The sequence below is a fragment of the Ictalurus punctatus genome, chromosome 9 (genome assembly GCF_001660625.3).
Source record: "Ictalurus punctatus breed USDA103 chromosome 9, Coco_2.0, whole genome shotgun sequence".
Classification (NCBI taxonomy): Eukaryota; Metazoa; Chordata; class Actinopteri; order Siluriformes; family Ictaluridae; genus Ictalurus; species Ictalurus punctatus.
In genome coordinates, this window is record NC_030424.2 from 16663750 (window position 1) to 16690503 (window position 26754).

A 26754-nucleotide genomic window follows, 5' to 3' on the forward strand; every position below is an offset into this window, starting at 1 on the left:
GTGAAGCATGGTGGTGGCAGCATCATACTTTAGGGCTTGCTTTTCTTCAGCCAGAACTGTGGATTTTATCAAGTTGGAATGAATCATGAACCACTACAAATACCAGTCAATTTTAGTGCAAGATATTCAGGTGTCTGTTAGTAAGCTGAATGTGAAAAGGATTTTCACCTTTCAGCACAACAGTGACCCAAAGCATACATCCTAATCAGCAAAGGAATGGCTTAACCAAAGGAAGATCAGTGTTTGTGAATGGCCTAGCCAGAGCCCAGACCTGAATCCAGCTAAAAAATCTATAGGGTGACCTGAAGTGGGCTGTGCACAGGAAATCCCCTTACAATTTGACAGCTGTAGAATGTTTTTGCAATAAAGAGTGTGAAAATATTGCCAAGTCAAAATGTGCCATGCAGATAGACTCTTACCCAAAAAGTGGTGAGTGGTGTAATAAAATCAAAAGGTGTTTCAACAAAGTATTAGTTTAGGGGTGTGCACACTTATGCAGCTAGGTTAATGTACGTTTTTCGTTTTTCATTTTTCCCCATAGAAAAGGTGTCCGTTTTTCACTTTATTTGTATGCTTTGCAATTTCACATTGAAGGTGGGAAAAGTTCTGACATGACCTTAGTGGTGTTCTTTTACTTCACAAAAACCTGCCATTTTAACAGGGGTGTGTAAGTATGTAGTATGATTAGTATGCTCTCTAATTGTATGTTATATCTGCATAAACATTGACTCTCAGTTTCTATGCAGGTCACAGACTAGAGTGCAAATGGTACAAAACCCAGTATCATATATGATTTGAATAATAGTAAGATATAATAAACGTTAAGCATTAGTACACAAGCTTTCCAGGGAAACAGGATGCATCAGCAGACTAATTGATTGTGACACAGTAGGAGTTGAAACCAGGTCATTAAAAAGGCATCAATTTTGCCAAGACTGTGTTACCATACTGTGACTGTGTATGGAGAGAACGTATGTGTTGACCTATGAACAACTCGCTGCTAAGACAGAGAATTCCTTTGGTGCTTATCATATAAAACTGGCTCACATTATACTTGGACTGCTTCCTTTTTTAAGAACTCATCTCTTATAGACAGGACAAAACATCAGAGATTTTCTTATCAGGAGTTAATCAACCATTCAAACTGTTCCACTTATATATTTATCAACGCAGCCAATAAAATCGCAGGCCCCAAAGGATCGGGTCTGTCACCCATCACTCCTCGTGCATCAGAGTCATTTATTGTTTTCGCCATAAGAGATGTACAGCAGCTGTACATTGGAGAACTCAAGAGGAGACTGGCTGGTCATTTTGTCGAGTACCTTCGTACCATCAAAATGAAAGATTTCTCCTTTGTTGAGACACTTCAAGCGATAACATAGCATTAATGACATCTACTAGTTGTTGATACGGGAGTAGTGAAGTGAGGAAGCATAAAGAAAAAGAGTTCATCTACACTCTGAACTTTTCAACCCCATGAAATGAATGTTAATTGTTTTAATGTCATCAGTCATTTCAAATATTAACTGGTTTCACCTCCTACAGCTTCACATGCACTCTGCTTACGTAGCTGATGAGGCACTTTGCCCTGACTTTATCACTGACCGGCATGCTTACCGTATACCTAAGCATGGTCTTCTGACTAGTTTAGCTAGCTTGCTAATTAAACCAAACACACTGAAGAATGATTTTCTCAGATGATAACAAGCTAGTTTTGTTTGGACATAAACTTTTACAGCCAGCTAGCTAATATTGATATGCTGCTAATTTAAGATATCCATTGTGTGTTTCAACATACAGTGCATCCGGAAAGTATTCACAGCACTTCACTTTTTCCACATTTTGTTATGTGCCTTATTCCAATTTGCCTTATTCCAAAATGGATTAAATTCATTATTTTCCTCAAAATTCTACAAACAATACCCCATAATGACAACGTGAAAGAAGTTTGTTTGAAATCTTTGCAAATTTATTAAAAATAAAAAACAAAAAGCACATGTACATAAGTATTCACAGCCTTTGCTCAATACTTTGTTGAAGCACCTTTGGCACCAATTACAGCCTCCAGTCTTTTTGAGTATGATACTACAAGCTTGGCACACCTATTTTTGGGCAGTTTCTCCCATTCTTCTTTGCAGGACCTCTCGAGCTCCATCAGGTTGGATGGGGAGCGTCGGTGCACAGCCATTTTCAGATCTCAACAGAGACGTTCAATCGGGTTCAAGTCTGGGCTCTGGCTGGGCCACTCAAGGACATTCAAAGAGTTGTCCTGTAGCTACTCCTTTGTTATCTTGGATGTGTGCTTAGGGTCGTTGTCCTGTCGGAAGATTCGCCCCAGTCTGAGGTCCAGAGTGCTCTGGAGCAGGTTTTCATCAAGGATGTCTCTGTACATTGCTGCATTCATCTTTCCCTCAATCCTGACTAGTCTCCCAGTTCCTGCCGCTGAAAAACATCCCCACAGCATGACTCTGCCACCACCATGCTTCACTGTAGGGATGGTATTGGACCAGTGATGAGTGGTGCCTGGTTTCCTCCAGACATGACGCTTGCCATTCAGGCTAAAGAGATCAATCTTTGTTCAATGTTTGGTCTGAGAGTCCTTCAGGTGCCTTTTGGCAAACTCCAGGTGGGCTGTCATGTGCCTTTTACTAAGGAGTGGCTTCTGTCTGGCCACTCTACCATACAGGCCTGATTGGTGGAGTGCTGCAGAGATGGTTGTTCTTCTGGAAGTTTCTCCTCTCTCCACAGAGAGATGCTGAAGCTCTGTCAGAGTGACCATTTTTGGTCACCTCCCTGCCTAAGGCCCTTCTACCCAGATCGCTCAGTTTGGCCGGGCAGCCAGCTCTAGGAAGAGTCCTGCTGGTTCCAAACTTCTTCCATTTACGGATGATGGAGGCCACTGTGCTCATTGGGACCTTCAATGCTGCAGAAATGTTTCTGTACCCTTCCCCAGAGCTGTGCCTCGATACAATCCTGTCTCGGAGGTCTACAGACAGCTCCTTGGACTTCATGGCTTGGTTTGTTCTCTGACATGCATTGTTAACTGTGGGACCTTATATAGACAGGTGTGTGCCTTTCCAAATCATGTCCAATCAACTGAATTTGCCACAGGTGGACTCCAATCAAGCTGTAGAAACATCTCAAGGATGATCAGAGGAAACAGGATGCACCTGAGCTCAATTTTGAGTGTCATGGCAAAGGCTGTGAATACTTATGTACATCTGTTTTTTTTTTTGTATGTTTGTTTGTTTTTTTTAATAAATTTGCAAAGATTTCAAACAAACTTCTTTCACGCTGTCATTATGGGGTATTGTTTCTAGAATTTTAAGGAAAATTAATGAATTTAATCCATTTTGGAATAAGGCTGTAACATAACAAAATGTGGAAAAGTGAAGCGCTGTGAATACTTTCCGGATGCACTGTACACCCGGGTTTCTGTTCGGTCTGAAAGCTGCAAACATTGCAATGAGTGATTAGCATGATAGCTTACAAGTTAGCAGATAAGGCCACGTGGTGAATGTTAATAGAATGTTAACAATAAGACAGATCAGGTGGCACGGTGTTTTAATGGTTAGCACGCTTTCCTCGCATCTCCAGGGTTGGGAGTTTGAGTCCCGCCTTTGCCCTGTGTGCATGGAGTTTGCATGTTCTCCCTGTGCTTTGGGGGTTTCCTCCAGGTACTCCGGTTTCCTCCCCCAATCCAAAGACATGTGTTGTAGGCTGATTGCCAATTCCAAATTGTGTGAATGTGTATGAGATTGTGCCCTGCAATAGCTTGGCACCCTGAGTTCACTGGGATAGGCTCCAGATTCCCATGAGCCTCTATGGATGGATGGATAAGACAAATGTTACACTCTCAGGAAAAAAACTACTCAACAATGCCGTTCCTTGTTGCCCGGTGGTACCATATGTGTACACCTTATTGCTGCATACAGTGTACCTTTAAAGCTTTGCTCTAATAGGTAATTCCGGTCCAGTTATGTGCTTTAAATCTTTTTAAAGGTACACTATATCCACATTTCCAGTGTAAAATAATGTTAATAACTTCTCATGCATTTCTCTTTAAACACTCTTGTTAGCTTTAACATCTATGGTCAATAGGTTTTACAGTGAATTAATACATTTGCTTGAACAGGGTTACTCACAGGTGTGTTTGTGCATGCATGCGTGCGTTTTAGTCGGTTGGTTGGTGATACTTTTCTCTCTGTAAAGTCAGTTCCAGGTTTGGACAAAGAGTTTCCAATGATGAAAAATACAACTTTTACCATTTTTTTCAAATAAAACTATGCTGAGGATTGAAGTACGTCAGACTGAACAGATGACAGATCCGTTCTTTTTTGCGCTTCTTGATAACCATGTTTTGGTGCACTGTTTTTAGCTCTTTTTTTTAAATATATATGCGGGGTTTTTTCCGTGATGTCCAGCTTTTATTCACAGGAAACCACTAACACATTGCAACGACACACAAGGGTTTGTTTTTTTCACCATTTCCACACTTTCCCTCCGCATCTTTCATCATCATCTTCCTCTGCTCCTTCCTTCCTGTGTTTTCCCTGTCCTACACACACGCACGCGCGCACACACACACACTTCCCTCCTCCCTGTTACTGTGTGCGTCTTACGTGTTGCTTATTGTCTTCTCTCCTTTTATAGATTAGAAATGTTACAGGTGTCAGTTCAGTAAATGAAGGTAAGAGTCCCTTTGTCTGGAAGCTTGTGTACTATCATAGAAAGCCCACCTCCTTTTTTTGCTGGTCTACTCATCTTTCTGTCTTTATTTCACTAATGAACTGCATTTGCCCAGAGCTTTGAAATGAATGCAGAGAGACGATTGTTTTGGGGATGGCTATCAGATTGGTAAGATTACTGAGAGAAATGCACGGCTGGACCAGTTGTAACATAGTAGCAGCATGTATGGTATGGGTGCGCTCATTGTGTGTTTTTTTTTTTTTTTTTTCTTTCTTTTTTTTTTTTTTTTTTTTTAAATTCTGTCTGGCATGTCCCTGCTTTATCCTCTCCGCCCCCCTTCTGTTTTTTTGTCCTTTGGCGTGTGCCTATTTGCCTGGGGCCACATCTGACACTAACACCTGCCCTACTGGAAAATGTCTTTGCCACTTACGCTTTGTTTGGATTGCTGCTGGGAGCCAATAGGAATGAAGCCTATTTTACTCTAGTTTTTCCTCTCTCTCTCTCTCTCTCTCTCTCTCTCTTTCTCTTTCCCTCTCTCTCTATTTCTCTGTTTCTCTCCGTCTTTCTTTTTCCAACATGTCTTATTATTAATTTAAGTACAGTTCTCGCACTTGATTTATTTATTTTTTTTTCTGGGTTCTTTGAATTCAGAGGATTATGTATGTTGAAAGTCCATATTTTCTAACCACGAGTACAGGTTGAATTCAGTGCCTGATTTCCTAAAAGCACTTCCTTTCTCTCATTTCTTCTTGCCCATGCTCAATTCTACAAATGGCTACCATTTTAAAAACATCCAGTTACAAAAATAAAGGATTCACTGACTCACAAGCACAATGCCTAACTTTTCAGCGAGTCTGATTTAGCAAGCAAGCATTATGCCATGTGAGAGACATATGGATTAGTCTACATCCTCACTGCTGGCATCCTGTGAGCTGGGCAGCTTAACAAAGCACTCTGTGTGGATGACGCCTGGAAGGGACACCTCCCCACCCTCGTTCCCTCCTCTCATCATCCTTTGAGCCGCTGAGGGAGCGCTGTTTGCACTCTCCTCCCCCTCACTCTGAGAAGCCCTGGAGTGGAGGGCAGGGAGGCTGCAGAGGCTGCGGCCCTCTCCGCTGAGTACATGTTCCCTACACCATCTGCTCTCAGTAATTTGAGATGCCCATGAAAAAAAAAAGAAAGAAAATGACAGAAAAGAACGGCAGAAATAAAATAGCCGAGCAGATGCCAGCTTTACAATGTGGAAGGCTTATTTTAATTTCACAATTTCAAGAAGTTGGGCTGCAAGACCTATTTTAATGCATAATTTGAATAATTGTGCTGTCTTCAGTTTTTAATTTCACTCCAAATAGTGGAATTCAATTTTTTTTTTTAATGCATCACAAGTCAAGTTAAGAAATGTGTAATGGCTTAGCAAGTCAACCTGTGGCATCTCCCTGCTAGTTCTGTTCTCACTGAATAATTACTTTATCTGTCTATCTATCTATCTATTTATTTATTTATTTAGTGTAATTAATATATGTATTTATGCTTTTCTGTTTTGTTTTGTTCTTTTGTAATCAGAACACCTTAACCCAAATCATTCCGTTAAGACTAATTAAGTATTTACTTAATTTAATTCATTCTAACCTTGAGAGACCTTTCCAGAGCTGCACTCGCATGTTTTTACATAAATTTGCCTTTACTCCATAAGAAAGCATGTTCAGTCAATTCTCAGTCACAGTGCCATGGCTGATGTTTGTCTTGTCGCTTGCTATTCCTCAGGCTCCCTCACTGGCAGCATGAGCGCTGAACTAAGCGTTCCTGTGACGAGCAGCGAGTCTACTGAGCAAGCTTCACCCACCATGCCTCGCGCCTCCAAGAACCGGGTTTCAGGAAAACTCCGGCGCTCGGCCAGCGCCATCAGCAAGTCCTCCAACTGAGCTCCTCTTTTAACAATTAAGCACGTCATCAAACGTCTTCAGACTGCAGAGAACTTAAAGCTGTGCTGTGTGTATGCAGGTGTGTGTGTGTGTGTATGGCTGAGAAGTCTTCTTGTCACTTCTAACTGGATTTTTATTTAATTTTTTCATTTTGGTAGCACTGGGAGATAAGACAATGTCACATGAGTGCAATGCTTCTCTAAGGTTGAGTTCCCACACAGAGTGGCATCAGGGTGTGGTGTCCGTTTTTTGCTGGAGTAAATGTAAACAGACATCTATGAATGTTGACTATAATGCACATAACATACACTTTGCTCTGAATCTAGTTGAACTGTGGGATATAAATGTAGAAACAGATTTCTCCAGACTGACTTTAACAGGCAACAAAGCAGCTTTTTGATAAAACTTCTGTGATGTGACCTTAGACAAGTCCATATGTGAATCTCTTTTTCCCCGAAGCTCCTAATGTCTTAAACACTGAAAGGTTAAGAAATTACAAAGCCATTAAGAGGAGGATAGTGAATGTGTGCAGACCACTTTTGTCTTTTGTGGTTCTCCACTGACCATTCACTTATTTTCTTTAGAAATAAAAAGGGACATTGTCATAGGTGTTTAGAAGCAGTCTGTCATGCTGAAGAGGTCGTTTATAAGAGCTACATCAAATTTACATATCTATTGCAAGTTTCAAACTTACTTTAATAATTTGTGAAAATGGCCTACTTTATCTGAGTGGACAGTTTATGTGGTCTTTTTAAGATGGGATGACTTGGAATGGCTGTTTTTTTTCTGTTGTTTCTTTGTTTATTTTTTGGCTATCATGTACTTTTTAAATTATTGGTATAACAGTTTTATGTCTGATTTGTGTAATCATGCTGGTCTCCAATTATAATTGTGTTCGTATATGTATATTTGTTCTAATGACTCTGTTCATAATCTATAAATTAAGTCCTGTTTTGGTCTTGTTATGCTACTATGATATTCCATTATTTCATACACGGGTGTTTGTTGCTTTCTTTCTTTCTTTCATTCTTGGATGTACATATTTTTGAATTTTTGTTATGTCTTTTGTTTCATATTGTATGTACAGCATAATATCCACCATCAGAATTATGATCTGTTCCTGACCACATGCTAAATTGCCACCGGAGCCTCAGGTGAATCTTAACTCCATACGCAGGGGTGTTGGGGGTGCGGAGTTTGGGGGTTTGGACAACTTTTGAATGCTAACACAGTGCCTGTGTTCATATTTCTGCTCACTACTAGCTGCGATCAGTCAGCTGCGTTTCCTCACCTTGCTGTTGTGACACCTTTTGTCTTTCCTGTTTTGGGAGAACTTGTTGAGTGTGACTCTTCTCTAGAGCTGCAGAGGGTTTCGGGGATCATCCCATACATTTCACTGCTTTGTAAGAGCTGCTTGCTTCTGATTGGATCCCGAATGGCAGTCCTCCTCCACCTGCTCCGCTTCATTCCCCTGTGCCACTCTGAGTCCCCTTTACCATACCAGCAGGGAAATAGGACATATGGCAGCACCTCTGTCTTTCTCTGTCTCTTTCTCACTCACACACACACTCTTTTCTTTCTTTCTTTCTTTCTTTCTTTCTTTCCACACCCCCAAAAATCCTCCCTCTCTCTATAGCAGGCGGCGGCCTGGTGCTGCCAACTCCATGACACCTACCCTCTGTTCCCCTAGTGCCCTAGCCGAGTTGCCATGGAGGCCAGGTGTTACACACTCTGTAAGCCCCGCCCAAGCTGCAGCAAGACACATGCTGCACTACTTTGCCTTACGTGTACACCTTTCCATTGTGTTTTCTTTACCCTCTTGACACTTTTTTTCTCCTACAAGCACTGATAAGGAACACAGGAGATCTTTAATCTTGAATGAAGAATACTGAGGAATGTATACAAACCAGAGCCCTATTCCAAGTCACAAACACACACCTGGCCATTTGAAGTTTCTCTGGACTATGAGCGCTGCATCGTGTGATCAGCCTTGTAGTGCACACTCACTCATTTCCTGTAGGTTTGGTATGGTTACTATGTAGGCTTCATTGGTGTTTGGTTTTAAGGTGCTGATGTGGTTTGTGCCAGGGATCTGTCCTACTGCAACTGGCCTAATTTAAGTGATGTGTCATCTGTGTTTATGCTACATTTAGTTGTTGTTCTTGTACATTGTGTCCTTTGTGAGGGCTCCAAATCCTGAAGGATCTAAATATATTAATGCCTGTAATATAATCTTTGTAAAAGACATCTTGAAGATTTCATCATGACTTGTTAACATATCAGACTGTTTTTAATGGGAAAAATAATCATTCTATCTTTACTAGGAAAGTGAAATCAGAACATTTCATTAAATCAGAATGAGATTTACAAATGAGTGTTTATTCAATGCCTTTTCTTAATGTTTCCTTCTTAACTTTAACTTTACATTTTCTGTATAAATAAGTACTTACCTACTAATATAATTCAACCATTATGTTTAATTAAATATCAAATATTAGTAACATCAAAATGTCTAATGCATTATTATTATTATTATTATTATTATTATTATTATTATTGACTGGAGAGGTGACTGGATTTATATTGTTCTTATTACTTATTTAATTTTGACTTGTGTATGTTTATGTGCAGATTTTATTCAGTATAAGCCTCACATATTGAACTCTTTTAACTTGAAAACTATTTTGTAGTAAACTCAGAGAGTTGTAATAGTTAGGGGGGGGAAATGTGCCTTCTTCATATTTAGCTTAAACAGTTTAAGAACCTGAATAATTTTTTCATTGTTTAAAAAAAAAAAACAGCAGCAGCTTTTTTTTTTTTATTTGTTTTTTTATTTTTATTATCAGTAAGGGCTAACAGGGTCACTTTTTGCGCGTATCTTCAAGCTGTGTGTGTGTGTGTGGTTTGAGTTAGTGTGACTCAAAAGGCCCTCAGCAGCGTGTGATGCGCTGGCAGGTTGTCCTGCTGCGGGAGGGGGCTGAGGGGTGTTTTGGGGGTTAGAGGTTGTCCTGTTCTTTAACTGCAGCCCAGAGCGCAGCAGGGGTAACCTGACCCCCCTCCATCTGTCTCCTCACTACTCTCCAGCAGGCAATCCCCCTCTCTCTCACACACACACACACACACACACTACAGGTGGACACACTCCAACACCTAAGGCTGCTGAAAAAACTCCGCCAAACACAGCTAACACTGTAAAACAGCCACTGGAAAACCAGTCTTAATCCCGTTATGTTCATTATATTACATGGCGTTCTATATCAGCAGAAGTGAAGATAGAATCAACTAAGTCAGTTATGTTTTCCAGAATCATGGCCAAAACAAATGTGTAGCAAAAAGTGTAGCTGTTGAACAAAAGAATCAACACTTTGCCAGTCCATTTGAAGTCTAAATGCATGTTTTCTTGAGGGTAAATAATTTTTCTTACAATTAGATTTTGTTGATTATACATTTATACGAACACAGAATGGAATCTGAATGATGAGAAACTGATTTAAATGACAAACAGTTAAGTGTCTGAACTATCAGTAATAAAAAATAAATCTGTAAAGTCTTTTATTTTCTTTTTCTTTTCTTTTTTATATCCACCTGGACTTTGTGTTTTTGTGAATCATTGATGCTCAATATTTAATGAAACTCTGATTTAATAAAGATTCGTTTTTAAAAATATTTTTTATTTTAGTAGACAACACAACATGTACAGCGCTAGTAGCAAACATTTAAGAAAATAAGCTTGTTTATAGAAAAGGATTGCACCTCTAAGAGCTTCACGTTTACAAGAGCTGATCAGATTGTAAGAGCACTGAAGACAGGCCTACACAACTCGAACCCGACCCGACAATCGGCTATAAAATAGGACAAAGGACTTCAATTACTCAAGAACACAATAACTTATATGAAACAATTGTAAATAAATAAATACATAAATAAATATTAACGATTAAACGTTTTACAATCATCTTACATAATGACAGTAAATTGTAAATATGTGCCGACATTCAAACAAAATCAAAACAATCATTACACCGAGTTCTTAAGGCAGTTATACAGCAAGTGTTTGATGTGTTTCTCTAAAGGCATTTCTGGCTATTCTAAAGGGAACCTTTTGGAGAGAGAAATTCCCACATCCTGCAATTCACATACTAGATTAAAGCTACAGACGATAGAAATGTACAGCATGTGAATTCGAGGCTTTCACAGAGGTACACCAACGTTTGAACGTTATCTTAGGTCTAGAAGCTATTACATTACCACGTGTGCATCGGCCCTAGAAAAATACCATTTCACAACCAAACTAATACTCTTCTTTAGGCTACTTGGCGTGAGAAATCTCAAAATATAGTCATTTCAACTGTAGATCGATGCCAATTTTGTTAGCTGACTAGGAGAGATTCCTAGTCATTACAAGCTCTAAAACTGCAGGAAAGCGTGATAAAGGTAAAATGATGGGCCTCCGGGTAGAGTATAGAAGTGGGCAGTTTTACACGTAGCCCGTGAGCCTCTGGGTGCAGGTGCGAGTGCGCGCGCTTCCTGGTTTCCGTTTCGCTGTTCTTCAGCACGCGGGCCTCACGGGCATCTGAAGCAGAATAACCTGCCGCTTTTCTGTGGGGTGACACTTGTTGACATGCCTGGTCAGACCTGGAGAGCTGTAGAAAGTGGCAGGGCAGTGCTTGCATGGAAACACCTGCGAAGCGTGCAGAACGCGCACGTGCCGCTCCAGGCTCACCCTGTCTGCCACGATCTCACCGCAGACCGGACACGGCATGCAGTCAGCTGGGCTTAAATTCAGCGGGCTCAGATTCGGACTCGGGCTGCCTTCTCCAGAGTGCTGCGCCATTTCCGGGCTCTCTCCTCTCTCAGCGCTTTGAAAAGTGTCGCCCATCATTTGGTGTTGCAGCGCGTGCTGGGCCAGCACGTGCTTTCTGAGGTACGCTTGGCGTTTAAACCTTTTCCCGCAGCGCTGGCAGTCGTACAGACCGTCCTCTGAGCCGGACTCGGACAAAGCCGGGCTCGGAGAGTCCCTCTCGCTCGAATACTCTCTTCCGTCTTTGATTTCCTCTCCGAAGCCTCTGGAGACAGCGGGCATTTTGGACGTGTCGCTCTTGGCCGCTTGTGAAGTTGGCACGCCGGGTGCAGGCTGAGCGCGCGGTTTGTGCCAGCGGCGATGAGAGGCCAAGTTAGCAGGACAGCTGAACACTTTGTCGCATTCAGGACACCTGTACTCGACCCTCACGATCCTCGAGCACTTGTGCTGCGCTAAAGAGAACGGGTCCGCGTATTCTTCCTTGCAGAGTTGGCAGATGAACTCTCCTAGGGGTTTGTTGCCACTGGCGGATAAGGCTCGCGGTTTCAGGTCGACAGGGCCCTCTTTGATTTTAAGACCGAGTACTGGTGAAGTGGTCACCTCGTCCTCGAAGGTCAGCTTCCGTATGGCTTTGGGTTTCTTGGCTCCGCTTTTACTTTTGCGCTCGGTGTCAGTGGAGGGCCTTTTTCCGACGCTCCTAACAGCCGATGTCAGCGCGCTGCTGTTGCTGGAGCCGATTTTCAAGTCTACCGGAGCAAAAAGGAGGTGGTCCAGGCTGGTGAGAGAGGTAGGAGTCGGAAATGATTCGGCGGAGATGGGCGAGCCCAGGTTGAAACTTCTGTCGAAATATTTCCTCTCATGGTCCTTGCTGATGGGGCGGGTGGGGCTGTATAGGGCTTGATAAACCGCCTCCGGATTACCAAACTGCACCGGTTTGGCTCCGTGACCGTGGACCGGCGTGTCTGCTGCATCGGATGGTGATGATGCTGCGATCTCCGGGATGCAGGTACTGGACAGAGGCGGGGACGCGTCGCGCTGAATCTGACATTCCAGAGTCGCTTCCTGTCCATCATCGTCATCGCAACGAATCCGGTAAGAGACGTGTGCCGCTTTCTTGTTTCTTTTCACCAGGAAACCTTTGGGCATGTCGGCGGGCGGATGAAGAAAGGCACTTGGAGAGGATGCGATGTGTTGAATGTGATCCACGGCTGTGCACTTGGCTACAGACACGCCGGGTGTAGTACCTTTTGGTCAGGGTGTGCCTACCTCCCCTCCCCGTAACGTTTTTTTTTTTTTCTTCTTCTTCTTCTTCTCTCTTAATACATAGCTGCACTCTTTTTAAGGAGGGATGATGCTATTGTTCTCGCCCCTTATCGTTTGCTTCTCATCCAATCAGGCGCCCAGAGGATCTCTGTGGAATTGGCTGTGGGAGGGAATGGAGCACTTGGGCTGGGGGCTGCGCAGGAAAACGCCGCCGATTTGCTGAGCAGATGTACCTGCGCTTTATTATATTAATTCGCTCTCTAAGCCCCTCCCTTAAAAGAACACACGCCGGGACTTTTTTTCTCCGTTTACGGTCTGATGGCTTTCTATAGAGAGGAACACGTGCCGTGGCTGTGTGCGTGTGCGCGTCTTCAGGGGCCGCAGATCTGCCGAAAGGAAACGCTTCTCAACACCACAATAATCCCAGCTTTAACTGGAATTCACATAGATCACATTACGCAAACAAAAACAGTCAATATTTTTAAATAACTTCTTTTTTTTTTTTTTAAATCATTCAGATGCTGTAACGGTATATACATTTTTGTTCTTGTTTTTGTTTTCTTTTTATTTCTGTTATTTTTCTTTTCTTTTCTACACACAGTTTGATAACACCAGGTCCATTTTGAATTGTGTGGCATTTGAAATTCCGATTATTTGTATTATCAGCACGTCCTTTTATTATTACACTATTAAATATTTGATCATCTCTTCCCATTTCCACTTATTACTACAACCTTTAAGCAACTCCATCTGTAGAAAGGAATCGCCAGGTTTCAAGCAGACACATATTTAATAGGGCACGTGTCTTTCTCGGTAGTTTAACTGAACTTATAAATCAGCCGGCTAGCGCATACATAAGTAATAAGAAGGGCTCTCATCTTTGAACACAATGGCCGCGTCTGCCCAGCCGTCAGAGCCTTTTGCGTTTGAAAAGCAAATTGACCCCTCCACTGTGAAACAGAACACACAAGCAATCTGGCCCAAATATAGACGCGTGCTGGGGGAAATCAGAGAGATGGGTGCTGCCCTCAAGGTCACTCCACTAGTTAGACACCATTAAATCTTCCAATCCTCCCAGATAAGCCACTATTTTGAGAACCATCTTTTGGCCTGTTTCAGGAGAATGGAAATGATCATTGGAGGCTATAGCACTATGCACATACCTGTCTCATGTAGTTTTAGTTTCGGTTAGTTTGCAGGAAAGTGCTGTTGTTTCACGTCAACTTTGAACGCATATAGTGCATGAGCTTTAATTTCAAAGCGCACTGCAAGATACTGACAAATACTGCAGCGGGCCAAGGAAGCCTTGGCCTATAGCCTATTCTGGCCTTAACTTTCTGACACGCATAATCATTATATTTTCAGACAGCTATTAAACGTTTCGAACAGTATTAAATGTTTATCCACAAACCACCATTTATTATCAAAATGTATATAAATATTTAACGGAGCCTGCTTTAGTTCAGGCACAAGCCTAGCCCTGTCCTTAACCCCATGTTGTAAAGAGTGTGTATTTAGTAAAACTGAATTGCATTGTAGTGGTGCAGGACGGGCTGGTTGAGGAAAGCTGATCTGGGTGAATGTGCAGGCATCATGGCGTATTGTTGGGCTCATTAGCATAAAGCTGTGCTGCATGAGCGTGCTGTAATCATCTGTGCGCTACAGGCCTCCACCTTCACCACACTCCTGCTGCCCCAGGCTGCAACACTGCAATGCCCCATTGTTCTGCTTTCATCACTTATTAAAAGTGTATGATTTTACATCGTGTGCACATAAAGATGGGCTGTGATATGAAATTGTGTCAACTCAAAAGCATCTGCCTTACAGATATTTGAAAAACAGTGTACTGAGTATGTAAGACAAACTATTCAGGAACTGTTCAGTTCAATCGCACTGTTGTTGTTTTTTTCCACACAACACAGCATTATATTCAGTAACCCTATCTATTCTGAAGCATTATATTCTGTAACCCATGTATGTATTGACTCACAAGTGTACTGGTAATATTCTTTCAATCATATGTCGTCCTGCAGATTCTTTGCCTCGATGGTATTTATAAAGAGACTGTATAGGCTTCTCTCTCTCTCTCTCTCTCTCTCTCTCTCTCTCTCACACACACACACACACACACACACACACACACACACTCTCTCTCTCTCTCTCTCTCTGTGTGAGTGTGTGTGTGTGTGTGTTTGCTCTATGGCGCATGCTTGTCTGGCCTCTCATTTACATACAGCTGCCATAGGCTTCCCCCAGAGACTCTCCACACAAACTCTTCGCTCTGAGTTTTAGAAAGCTTTATTCGTTAGCATAATGTTTAATATGAAATCTTTCTTTTCGAAAACCTGGTCCTAGAAATGATTTGTCCGAAACAAGATGAACGTTGAATTGACGTGATTTGAAAAATTCTTTTTATTGTAATAGTAAACTGTCGAGATCTTCAGAGGGGACATGTTTATATATGCTAAGCGCATTTCTAGTATTTATAGCTCAACCAACATGCCACGTAAAGACCTTATTACACTATACTATACTATAGCTACTATACTACAGATACCATACTATACTATACGCTAGAAAGTATAGAAAATAAAATGACATATTGATGTACAAGCCTGGCAATATATCTAAGTAGAATGCTAGCATTCATGTACAGTTTTCACCCTACTTTGCTATTCTTATTTTGCTAGTCCTCACATCCCATCTAAAGGCGCTTATGAATGATCTGTTCACTGACTGACCATTTAGAAATGTTTGTGAGTGAATTTAGAAATGGTGTGTGAGGTTGAGAGCAGTAAATAGGCTACCGTTTCATAGCTACGAATGTATAGCCTCTAAACAAGTAGCAGGTAAGCTAATTACTGCCAGTCTAAATAATAATGATTAATACTATATAGAAATATGTATAAATGCATTTAAATCGGAATTGTTCAGTGTCTCTTCTTGAGTCCAGGCTGGAGAAACGGTGTTTGTAGCTGCTGTCCATGGTTCTGAAAGCCTGCTTCTGACTCTCATTGCTCTCTCGGAAGTGTTGCAGCGCACGGAAACAGCATGAGACAGATGCAAAGACATTATCAAACTCGCATACACGCAGTCGTGTGTCCCTTGCAATTATGCATGCACACACGTGTACATACAAAGGAATAAATGACCCCGTGTTGAGAATGCTGAACATCACATTTTCCCAACAAAGCATTTCCTAAATTGGCATATAGCTCGTTAGCTTGCATAATTTGCATTCCCTCATAATTGTGCAGCTTCCTTGATTTTTATATGATCTTCCTTATTAGCCCATATAATGGGGTTAATCAGAGCCCGCTCATCACACTTATCATTTCTCCTGTGAGAGGAGGGGAAAAACAGAGGCAGGACTTAATTAATTGTATCAGTCTTTTCATCTGCAAGAGTAGTGTTCCCACACAAACATTAATATGATTCTGTAAATGGAGGGAAGAGGCACAGCCCAGGCCTGAGACATGAAAGATTGTGCTCAAATTAATTTAGCCCTAATTAGAAGGTGGGCGTCAGGGAGTGGTTTGCATAATAAGAGGCAGCAAATGAGATCAGACCCTGTGCTTCAGGCAATGCCTTTACATCTCCCTCGTGGATTCATCTGACATATCACAGAGTGGGCGATACTGAGTGTGTACCTGAGAATTGTGTGTGGATTCACAGATCATTGGGAATTTGTGTTAATGATCTATAACAATTAAAAACAGTATAACTAACAGCTTTACTAATGACACTAATCAATTTCTAGGTAGGATCAATACGGGACAGGACTTTGGGTAATGACATTTAGCAGTGTTATTGTTTCACCTTTTTTTATATAAATTATACAAGTTGTACTACGCAAGAGATATTCTCAGTGATTGTATTCGTCTGTAATATCAGGCCTTGTGATATATGAGACTTGATTCTCTTGATTATCAGGGCTTGCTGATGAGCACTGGCATGGCTAGTTGTGTTAAAATAAACTCATAGTCATTGTTGTTACACTAATCACTCCCATTCTCTGTGTAGTGCTTAAGAATCTCTGAGCTGATTTCTAACTGCCTCCACAAGATCAGCCATGATGAGCCAGAACAACAGCATTTCAAAGGGCTGATGGGATGGTTTATCTTGTTTCATTGTTGGCCTTATTTTGTTTTTGAAATTCTATCACATTTCACCTCCATAACCTAGTCATCCATGTATGCAAACTCTTGTGTGGATACTGTCAAGCAAGTAGTTAAACAATAATGTTGCAAACAGTTAATAACCCTACAGGAGCTATTGAACTCTAGCCATACCAAAACCTAAATTTACATTTAACATTCATAGAATATGAAACAGCATTAGCACATTTGTTTGAAACAAAGTACACTGTTTGTCGATCTCAGCATGGTTCCTTTGTATCTCTTAACAAGTTGTGGTTTGCAAATGTGATTGTGTTCATTATTTTCTGGTTTGATCTATCCTTCAAACGACGTGACTGTGTACAAGAGAAGCGCTCTCCTCAGAGTCGCTCAGTGAAAGAGAGAGGATCTCAAATGTCATGTGGAAATGTCAGTGGTGTAGTGCTCTGGTATCTCAGCCTGGCAGGAGGGTCTAATCCACAGCTGCATTCCTCCAGCACAGTCAGCAGTGGGCCAGCAGAGCTGACAGATGTTCTGTAAGATGTGAGGGACAGAGGGATGCTGTGCACATCCCATCAAATACACACATAGCGGAACTTCCTGTTGCTGTTGTGCTGTTGTGCTGTTGTACAGAATGATTTGATGATCTGGATACAGTAGAGCTGTGGAGTTACCATTTTATCAGGCTTGGTATTTTATCAGTATTTAAGTCTTTTTGGATTTAGTTATTTACGGTAAATAACATCACCAAGTACTGAACAGAGAGTTTCCTTCATACTCTTAATCCAGTAGGTTGGATGATAATGTGTGCCAAACCCATCATGCCAGTCCATTAAGTTGTCCATCTGAAATCTGTACACTGACAGGCTGGGTGTTCAGTATGATGGATCTGATGAGCTTGATTGTGGCCTCATGTGGAAATTTTCAAACTTGACCTGATCTCTGTGCCATTGGCTGCTGCCACTATTACTCTGTGACAGATGCCCATTGTGACTGTGACTGCAGAGAGAGAGAGACAGAGAGGGTGCGGGTCAGCAGGAGCCCATCCGTCTCTGTCTTGGATGGGATTAGGAGGGGCTGTGTGTCTGATTCTGTTAGAAAAGGGAGCTGTCCATGTGAGTGATGGCCGGGGAGCTCACGACATCTCAGCACAAGCCTTGAATGAACAGGCTATGATCAAGGGTCAGAAGCAGCTGGTAAGATTAAAGGAAGTGACATGTTGTGCAAGCATGTTTGTGCATTTATATGTTCATCACAATTGTGTTATAGCTCCATAATTAAATGTTTACTATAAAACAATCATTTGTTGACTCATGAATACAAAAAGGTCCTGTCACTTGATCATGTCCTGCTCATCCAGGACATGTGGATCCTGGATAAATTCCACACAGAAGGATTAAGGTTGTTAATATATAATCATGCATACCAGTAATGTATCTAAATAAGTACATAGTAAAACAGTTAAAAGAAATTGTACAAAAACACTATATTCACCATTCATCTACCTACTGCATGTTTCCAGGAAGTGGAAGAAAACCTGAGAAACCTCTGGAAACCAACACGGACATTAGGAGAACATGTACAGAAACTCTATAGAGACTGTAACTCGAGCCAAGGATCAAACCGGGTCTCCTAGGGGTCTGTGAGGTAGCAATGCTCCCTGCTGCACCACTGTAACTCCCTTTATTGTAACCTTATTGCCATTATTATATTTAATAACAACAAGAATGAGTTTTAAAGTAATCACATGGACTAGGGCCTGGGACTGCTATTGGTACAACTTGGATACTTCTTCAACTGTTCTCAAACCTCTTTATTTATGCTGGGGTTGTAGCCGATTTATTCTGGCAAGTTTCCCCTTGGCTTTTCACTCCAAGTAAGATTTATTCATGTTTGAAGCCTGGGTGGTTGTTTTAAAGCAGAAAGCAATGTTATACTAGGCAGCAATTTTTCCAGAGATCCAGCCAGTTTCAGTTATTGAGTCCCATCATTAGCACCATCAGAGCAATCCCCTCACATTCCTATTACATACTATCCTACAAATTCTTCTAATGTCTTCTATAGGTGTATAAATCTACCCCTCTATTTGAATCTAGATGTATTGTGCTGGATGGAGATCATCAGCTCAACACACCTGAACCATGTCAACACAGCATCCTGCATTACATTAAACTGAGCCACACAAATCAGTTATCAAAGGACTGTGAGGCAGGTCAATCAAAGTTGTGTGTGTTATGGACTGGCTGTTAGTTTTAATTACAGGAACTGGTGTATCTTTTTGTGTCGCTCTGTAGGGCTGCATGTATGATCTGCCATGTACACAATAATCTGATCCTGTGCTGACAGAAAGAGCCAGGTGCTCATATATTTGCACATAGAGCTCATATACATCAAGACTTAATGGAAGCGTGAAGCAAAAATGTGTAAATATTCTGTTTGAGTCATACTCTGCCACATGCATTTCAACTTGCTTGGAAAGATTTGTGCATGGACGGTTGTGGTTTAAATCAAATATATTTTATTTAATTGTTAATGTCTGCTTAAAATGATCTCCACTTCTCAGATTTTTAGAAAAACCTTTTTTTTTCTTTTCATTTAGCAATACAACAACTATCATTCAGCCAGAGTAGAGCTTTCACAGCCCCACACCAGACTGTCTTTCAGATCATTACACATATCTTATCCAGTCCTGCCTCCTCTGTGTTAATATCGCCCAAACAATTGCATATGCCCAATAAAGCTTTACAGGCCTGGCATCTGCCGCTCAGCCATCGGTGCAGGGGATTTGATATTTTCACCTGTTCCGCACACATACACTGCTGAGCGGTAAACATGCCTCAGTCCACACTTGTTTGAGGGCCCATCTGGTGCCTAGTATTAAAAGTGCCTATTTAAACAACAGCGCCTAAAGAATGGAAAAGGGCAGATCATACTGAAGTCTCCCATAAAGCCAAGCAGTGCATGACATTTACCTTGCTACACACTCTAGGACCCAATCCTTACACAGGTTGCCTCTTGTCACTAGAGGTTGCCAATAAAAAAGGCAATTTCAGGAGATGCACTTCAGCTCATCAAAATGTCCTTTTTGTGGCTTATTAATATTGCATTAGTGTCAGGGATGATGGTGAGTATGTACATAACAAATGAATTTGCATATGCATTTTCCATAAACTGTGCAGGTACAAAGTAACAAATGCCATCTACACTTAGAGGCATTGTGAATTATGTTACACTCCAGGGAGTCCTTATATACCTGATATCCATAAACTGTAAGAAATATCTGTATATTAACAGTTGTATGCCTGTATATTTGACCACAATTTGTCCAAAGCATGTGATTCACAGGTGATTTTTTTTACACGAGGTGTTTTCACGTGTGTGTGTTTTTTTTTTTTTTTTTGTACAGGTGATTCACGTGCGCTCTGAGTGTTTGTGGACAGAAAACCCTGTGTAGACAGCGCGTGAGTAGCGAATTTTTTGTGACCAAAAATAATCTCGCCTTGGGCATGCTACATCCTTGGTCTTGGTGAGTACTCATGTAAATGCAGTCAGTTATGTGTTAAGTGAACCTAAACATTTTGGAAAGAAATCAGATGTGTGTCAGTATATTGGATCTGTGCATTAGGTCTTAAAGTGACAGCAGCCTTATATACCTGCTGCTGTCTGTCATTAATGTTCATCAAATAACAAGAGACAAAGAGCAAATCACTCATTTATGACTTAATAACTTTTAGTACTTTTAATAAGAATCAATGTATATTTAATTCCTATAGTGATGACTATGCAGTGTTTTATTTTTACATTTGATCATATAATTTCTGTATGGCAGTACATCTCCAAGATGATATGTAGAGCTTTAGAGGGCTCCACCTCCAGTGAAAGATGGGGGTCTGTATTCAAGCCATCCCTGTGTACTCGCAGTATACAAATTGTTAGCTATCTTTGTCGATGTTTACCTCTTTCTCACCCCGTCCCTTTCTATCTCTCTTAACAGTTCAAGTGTAATGTTAGTGCGCATTAGAAATAATATTTTCCTCTGTTTTACAGCTGTAAAAGTAGCATCTGGCCAGTCAGTCATAAAGGCATCCCCATGCTCTACAAGTTATAAGTTATCTCCATTTCTTTCTCTGTCCCTGTCTGTTCTCTTCCTGTCCCTTGATCTCTTTCTCTCTCTCCTTGCATCTCTGACACACAAAAAACAACCACAGTGTAATATTATTATGTATTAGTAGTAATATTGTTCTTTGTTTTAGATCCACTGAAGTACCGTCTGGTGAGTCCATGCTCAAACCACCCTCATTGTACTGAAGGTATACCATTTAAATAACCGAAAATGTCCTGTTTGTTTATATATTTATTTATTTATTTATTTATTTATTTATTTATTTATTACTGTGGGTTCACTGTCAATTAACAGAAAATTTCAGTTTTTAAATTATGGGACAAAATCCATGTAATGAGCTGCCAGTACTTTTCTGTTATTTTACGGATTTATTTCTTAGAGTGTAGGACATTACTCCAAATCTCTGCCTTATAAAAAATGTTTAAAACATCTACATTTGAAATTGTTATAAATGATTATGTTTTACCTATAGTAAAGTACAGTTTTTATGAGCTTAGAGTTTTTAAATACATTTTTAAAAGATATTTTAAATATATAATATGAATTTCTAATATAGTAATCAAGACATTTTTCAATGTCCCCTACTGTAATAGAATACAGAACTAATAGAAATAGAAAATAATTAAATCTACTCTCAGTAGTTATTGTGTATACAAACTTGTCCAGATTATTTCATAATGTATTTCATCACATTTTCATCACATGTAATATAAATTATTAAAAATAATATAAAATATTTTATTCTACTTAACCACTGGTAACAATCGAATACCAACTCTGTTACCTAGATTTTGGAATATAGAACAATTTCATTTTACAGTTTTATTTGAAAAATGTATGTAAACCTTTACAGTATCAATACAATGTGCTTGAGGAGTTATAGTTGACATAAGCCAGAAATGTCAATTCTGTTACTAAGGTTAATAAGGCTGATATGGACAGTGACAGGGTTGACAGTTTGCTGTAGTAGGATATAATAATAGTAATAATCATCATCAGAAAAGGTGTTTCTAATTAAAATATAGGGAAAAATATAAAGGTAAGTAAGATGAGTCAAACATTAAAAAGAGATGAAAGAAAGTAAAATATGTGTATTCCTAGTCAGAAAGAGAAAGAGCAGCCACATTAGTTGCCCATATGCCCAAATGGCTGGGGGGCACTTACTGGGTCAAAATTCACCCCTTCAGGACAATGGCCAGTTAGAAGGTGAGCTTTCAGTAGATCAGCAGTGTTTGGGGTTTGGTGCCCTCATGTGGTTGCCACTAGGAACCTCAGATAGTTCTATCCTGAAATGTACAGTATGATGGGTGGATCCAGTCTGTCCTAACCTTCCATTTCTGAACTAACCACAAAAAAATGGAAAAAGATGTAAATGTAGTAGGAGAGTCAGTACATGGGCCTGGTTTGGTTGTTTGAAAACAAGGCTTTCAAGAGTCTAGCTATGAACCGTCTACAGCTGCCAGTACTAATGATGCTAATTAGCTGAGTAATTACATTACTGTCTCTATGGGAATGGAGAGGGAAAAACAAGAGCTCTGACATGGAAAGCTTTTTCTTTTTTTTCTAAAGGATTTATTTTTTCCTTTGAGAAGTAATCACAGCCGTGCTTTACTGATCCACATTAGAATTCCACCGCCTAATTTAGTTAGAGCATATCATTTTGACTTCTCTGCTGTGCTCTCATTTTCTCTGTTTCTCCTCTTTGTCTCTTTTCTCTTTTTTTGGCTCACTGTAATTCTGTTCAAACCTTCTAATCAAGTTATCCGATTCAAATTTGTTCAGGGAAAATTAACAATATGAGGAAGTCTCTACACTAGCGAGAGGTTATGCCATACTTAATTGTGATATTGGGAGAAGACGAGGCATTCAATTTGAGAACCTAGAGAGAGAGCGAGAGAGAGAGAGTGACACTAATCTCTAATCAGTATTAGGTAGTGCATACAGAGCTGGGAAGTTTCACACAGCTAATGTGAATGGGGTTTGTCATAGCGGCAGTGTATTCAGGAGAGCTGCACTCCATGAGGAGTGGAGCAGGATTAACAGACACTCTGAAAGGATTCAGTGCAGAATCACATCCTCCCCAGAGAAGGCTTCATCTCTCTGAAAATCTCCTCACACACTCCAGCTTTTCTCTCTGCCTTCACTCAGCCATGGCACACACACACTAGGATTTCCTGGAATGGAAAAAAGTAATGCTTTCTACAGAGTGATATTGATTTTAGTCACCATTTCATTTTAATTCAGACTAATATTTCTCCCTATTTACTTTAAAAGAACTGCTTTCAAGCCAATTAGGCATACTCACCATGTGTGGACAGCCTGTCCATGATGACAAACTACATTTATTTATTTGGCATAAAGCTTTTATCCAAAGTGACTGAAGCAGTTTACAATCCAAGCATAGAGTTGAATGTGAGAGTAAAGGGCCTTACCCAATAGCACAACAGTAACAGTGGCAGTCCTGGGATTTGAACTCACACCTTTCTGATCACAAGAACCTGTGTTTTCTTCCACCATCTATCTACTTTTCAAATGTAAGAAAAAGAATCTAAACACGTTTATCAATAGTGTGGTAATGATAATGAAGTATTAAATAAACCATACGGACAAAATACTGAGTTGCCAGTGTATGTTGTTAGTAATTTGTAGACGCAAAATAAGGTTGCCCTCATCTGGTTATAGTGGGGTATAACAATTCATCAGTAGTCAAAAAGACATACAACTTCTTGTTGTTTTTTTTTCTGCAACAACATTCTGTGACTAATTAATTTGGGTAATACTTGTTAAGCTTGGGGACTTCACAGAGTTTGCCATCTTTGAGCCCAATTCAGGATTCAATTCCATACCAAGTGAAATCCGGTCAATTCCATTTGAATTTAATATAATCAAGGAGCATTTCATGTCTCTCTCTCATGGACTCTTCACCCTCCTGCCATGTGGCAGAAGGTACAGGAGCATCCGTACCAGCTCCAGCAGACTCCACAACATTTTCTTCCCTGAGGCAGTCAGATGACTCAACACCCTGCTGCCTCCCAACGCTCAGCTAGGCTAGTCAAACACCTAACCCAGTATAACTCATTACCACTGCATACTGCACTTGACAAAGCTGCATCAGTCACTTTTATGTTATGGAACTCATTTTTGCTGGCATTATTACTGCTGTACTTGTGCTGCCACACTATACAATAATTTCCAGTTTATAGCCCATGATCTGTATATTTATTGTCCTGTGTATTTATTGTCCTGTGTATTGTTTTGCACAGTCTCACACTGTTGAGTATTTGCACTTTATGTAGTCTTATGTACTGTTCTGTGTTGCACAATGGTCCTGAAGAAATAACATTTTGTTCCAATGTACACACGCTATATAGAGGAATGACAATAAAAACCAACCTGAACTGATGGCACTGAATGACACTACATTTATAATAGTTCAGATGTCAGTGTCATCATGTACAGTAAAAGTTATTCGTATGTAAAGTCCTTTCAAACTTATTTTTACTCCAACTACAGCAAAAGAAAAGATTAGACCAATACTCCAGCTTATAATTGTTGTTGGATTTCATCTATTTTAACTTGTGTTTTGCCTTATTGTGTTATTATTACCTGACTACATTTTGAGCAGCGGCTCATGACCATATATTTTGTTGGGGCAGGATGACGTTTATAATGACATTGCTTCAAAAAAAATTAAGTCAAGAGGCTGTCACACTTGACTTATGCTATAGGCTACTATTGAGTAAATTCTTAGAGTAAATCCATAACAGGCAGTTAAGAGTCAGCAACATGCAGCATATAGTCCAGCAGCTCACTGTGAGCAGTTTCGGTTGTAGTTTTGCTGTCTGCCCCAGTGGACAAACTGCCACTGCACATTTAATTTCTAATCTGTTACTAGGTTGTATAATGGCTGTGAATAATAAATCACTGGAAGTTGCTGTAGCTGCAAGCTAAAACAAGGTGTAAAAATCTTATCTCTTGTAATTTTTTTATTGTGAGGCATTTTATAATAATAGCTTTTCTTTTTTTTTACACTTCACCAAATAGCCTTGTCATCATTTAACTAGATAAAAGGTGTTTGAGGCCCTACCTGTTATATTTTATATTTAATTATATGAGGAGAAGAAATGAGTCTGTATATTCTGTCTCATACCATTGAGCGTTCTTTTCACATCTTCAGTTTCTGAAAATGACACTGAATGAGTGTAGTGTGTGCCTTTCAGGCTTGGTCCTGCCAGACACTGTTATGAGTTTCCCATGATTTATTTTGATGTGCACAACGCAGATGAGAAGCAGACCAGCTTTTGTCCTGCTGCAGGGTCAACAAATTGTAGCAAAACACTCCCATGACCATGGAGAACACTCTTTTTACACACCCCTGTTAATGGATCAACAGTAACACAGGTAAAGTCATTCGGATTTCTTTGTACCATACTTTTTTGGAGCCTCAAATGTGAAGCCATCACTGAGTTAATCATTACAAAGCCTCGGCAGAGAATAAAGTTCCTGCAGCAGCTGAGAAAATCATCACCATAATGTCTGTCTTCACAGGCTCAGTAACAGTCTGGCTTATTTCAGCCAAGCCACAATATATTAGCATCGTCCCATCATTGGTGAGGCTGCGACATGCTGTCCTTCACAGACCCATAAAACAACAGAGACAAAATAACATTAGCACTGTTGCTGCTCAAACACAGCATTACACAAGCATAATCTATTATTATCATACCATTTGGCTGGACACGAAACCACTGAAAGTTTCAAGTATTAGGGTACGCAAGTGATCTTTTGAACAAACTGAGGCAAACAATTTGGTTTCCTTTAATGAAATGGAACTTGCTGAGTGATTGCTGAGACAATTTTTCAGTCTCAGATTCAGCCCTCAGATTCATCACCATTAACAGCTATAGAGTGTGTGTGTGTGTGTGTGTGTGTGTGTGTGTGTGTGTGTGTGTGTGTGTGTATATATATATATATATATATATATATATATATATATATATATATATATATATGTATGTATGTATATATGTGTAAATAATATATTTATCTTCTTTATGTTTTGTTTTTTATCTTTAGCTAGTTGCAATGTCTGTTTTAAGTAAGCAATCGCCAAATTCCTCATATGTTAATCCTACTTATAAAACTGGTTCTGATTCTGATTATGGCATGACACAGTTTTTGACCTGTTGAATGATCTGTTAGGTTCTACACAACTGCACCCTGTTTCTTTAGCGTTTGTGTTGCATTAAGTGTTCTGAGGCTAAAGAATGTGATTTTGCAAGCAACCTGTAATTGTTTCTCTATATTACACTTCATGCATTTTAAAGAATGTATCTGGCTCTGACCTGTATACCCGCTGTTCTTCATCCAAAACTTCTCATCATCTGCAGCTTTGTAGATAATGGACATTGTGATAAATATTTGCCTGTGACATGCTTGGGTATTTCCTTTCTGTTTACTTGGAGTTGCGTGATAACAGGAGTCTATGCATTTCTGCGTAGGAGATTATGGAGAGCAGATTCGAACATGATTCACATTTTGCTAAACACTTGTTTTACATTAGCACTGCACATGCACGCAAACCACTCATGATAACCAGAACAAATAACAATATACTTCATTATTAATTTTAAAAAGGAAGAAAATACATTATGACTTATTTCTCATAAATATGTTAGTGGTTATTTTTAACATGCGTGTTGTTGCTTTATATTAGGCATTAGGTCTCATTCTTACGAGGCTTAAAGCATTTGAGGCCAGTAACCCATCTGGAAGCACATCTGGGATGATGAGTCTGTGTGGAAATGTACTGGTTAGTAATGATCCTGATTGTGCAAT

General features: G+C 40.1%; 2 protein-coding genes across 4 annotated transcripts in view; one reads left to right on the forward strand and one right to left on the reverse strand.

The window, feature by feature from the left end:
* Nucleotides 1-7604, forward strand: part of ralgapa2 (Ral GTPase activating protein catalytic subunit alpha 2) — a 128570-nt gene extending 120966 nt beyond the window's left edge. For 2 of the 3 annotated variants that reach the window (XM_017476062.3, XM_053682928.1), the window contains one exon: nucleotides 6454-7604. In XM_017476062.3, coding sequence (XP_017331551.1) covers nucleotides 6454-6611 — 158 coding nt within the window. In that variant the 3' untranslated portion in view covers nucleotides 6612-7604. Of the gene's footprint in view, nucleotides 1-4653; nucleotides 4691-6453 lie in introns of all 3 variants that reach the window. The other variant, XM_053682930.1, reaches the window with a different exon arrangement.
* A 2777-nt stretch (nucleotides 7605-10381) lies between these two features.
* insm1b (insulinoma-associated 1b) lies at nucleotides 10382-23851 on the reverse strand. Its single transcript, XM_047157664.2, has one exon. The coding sequence runs from the start codon at nucleotides 12556-12558 to the stop codon at nucleotides 11161-11163; it is 1398 nt and encodes a 465-aa protein (XP_047013620.1). The 5' UTR covers nucleotides 12559-23851; the 3' UTR covers nucleotides 10382-11160.
* Between the last annotated feature and the right edge of the window lie 2903 nt (nucleotides 23852-26754).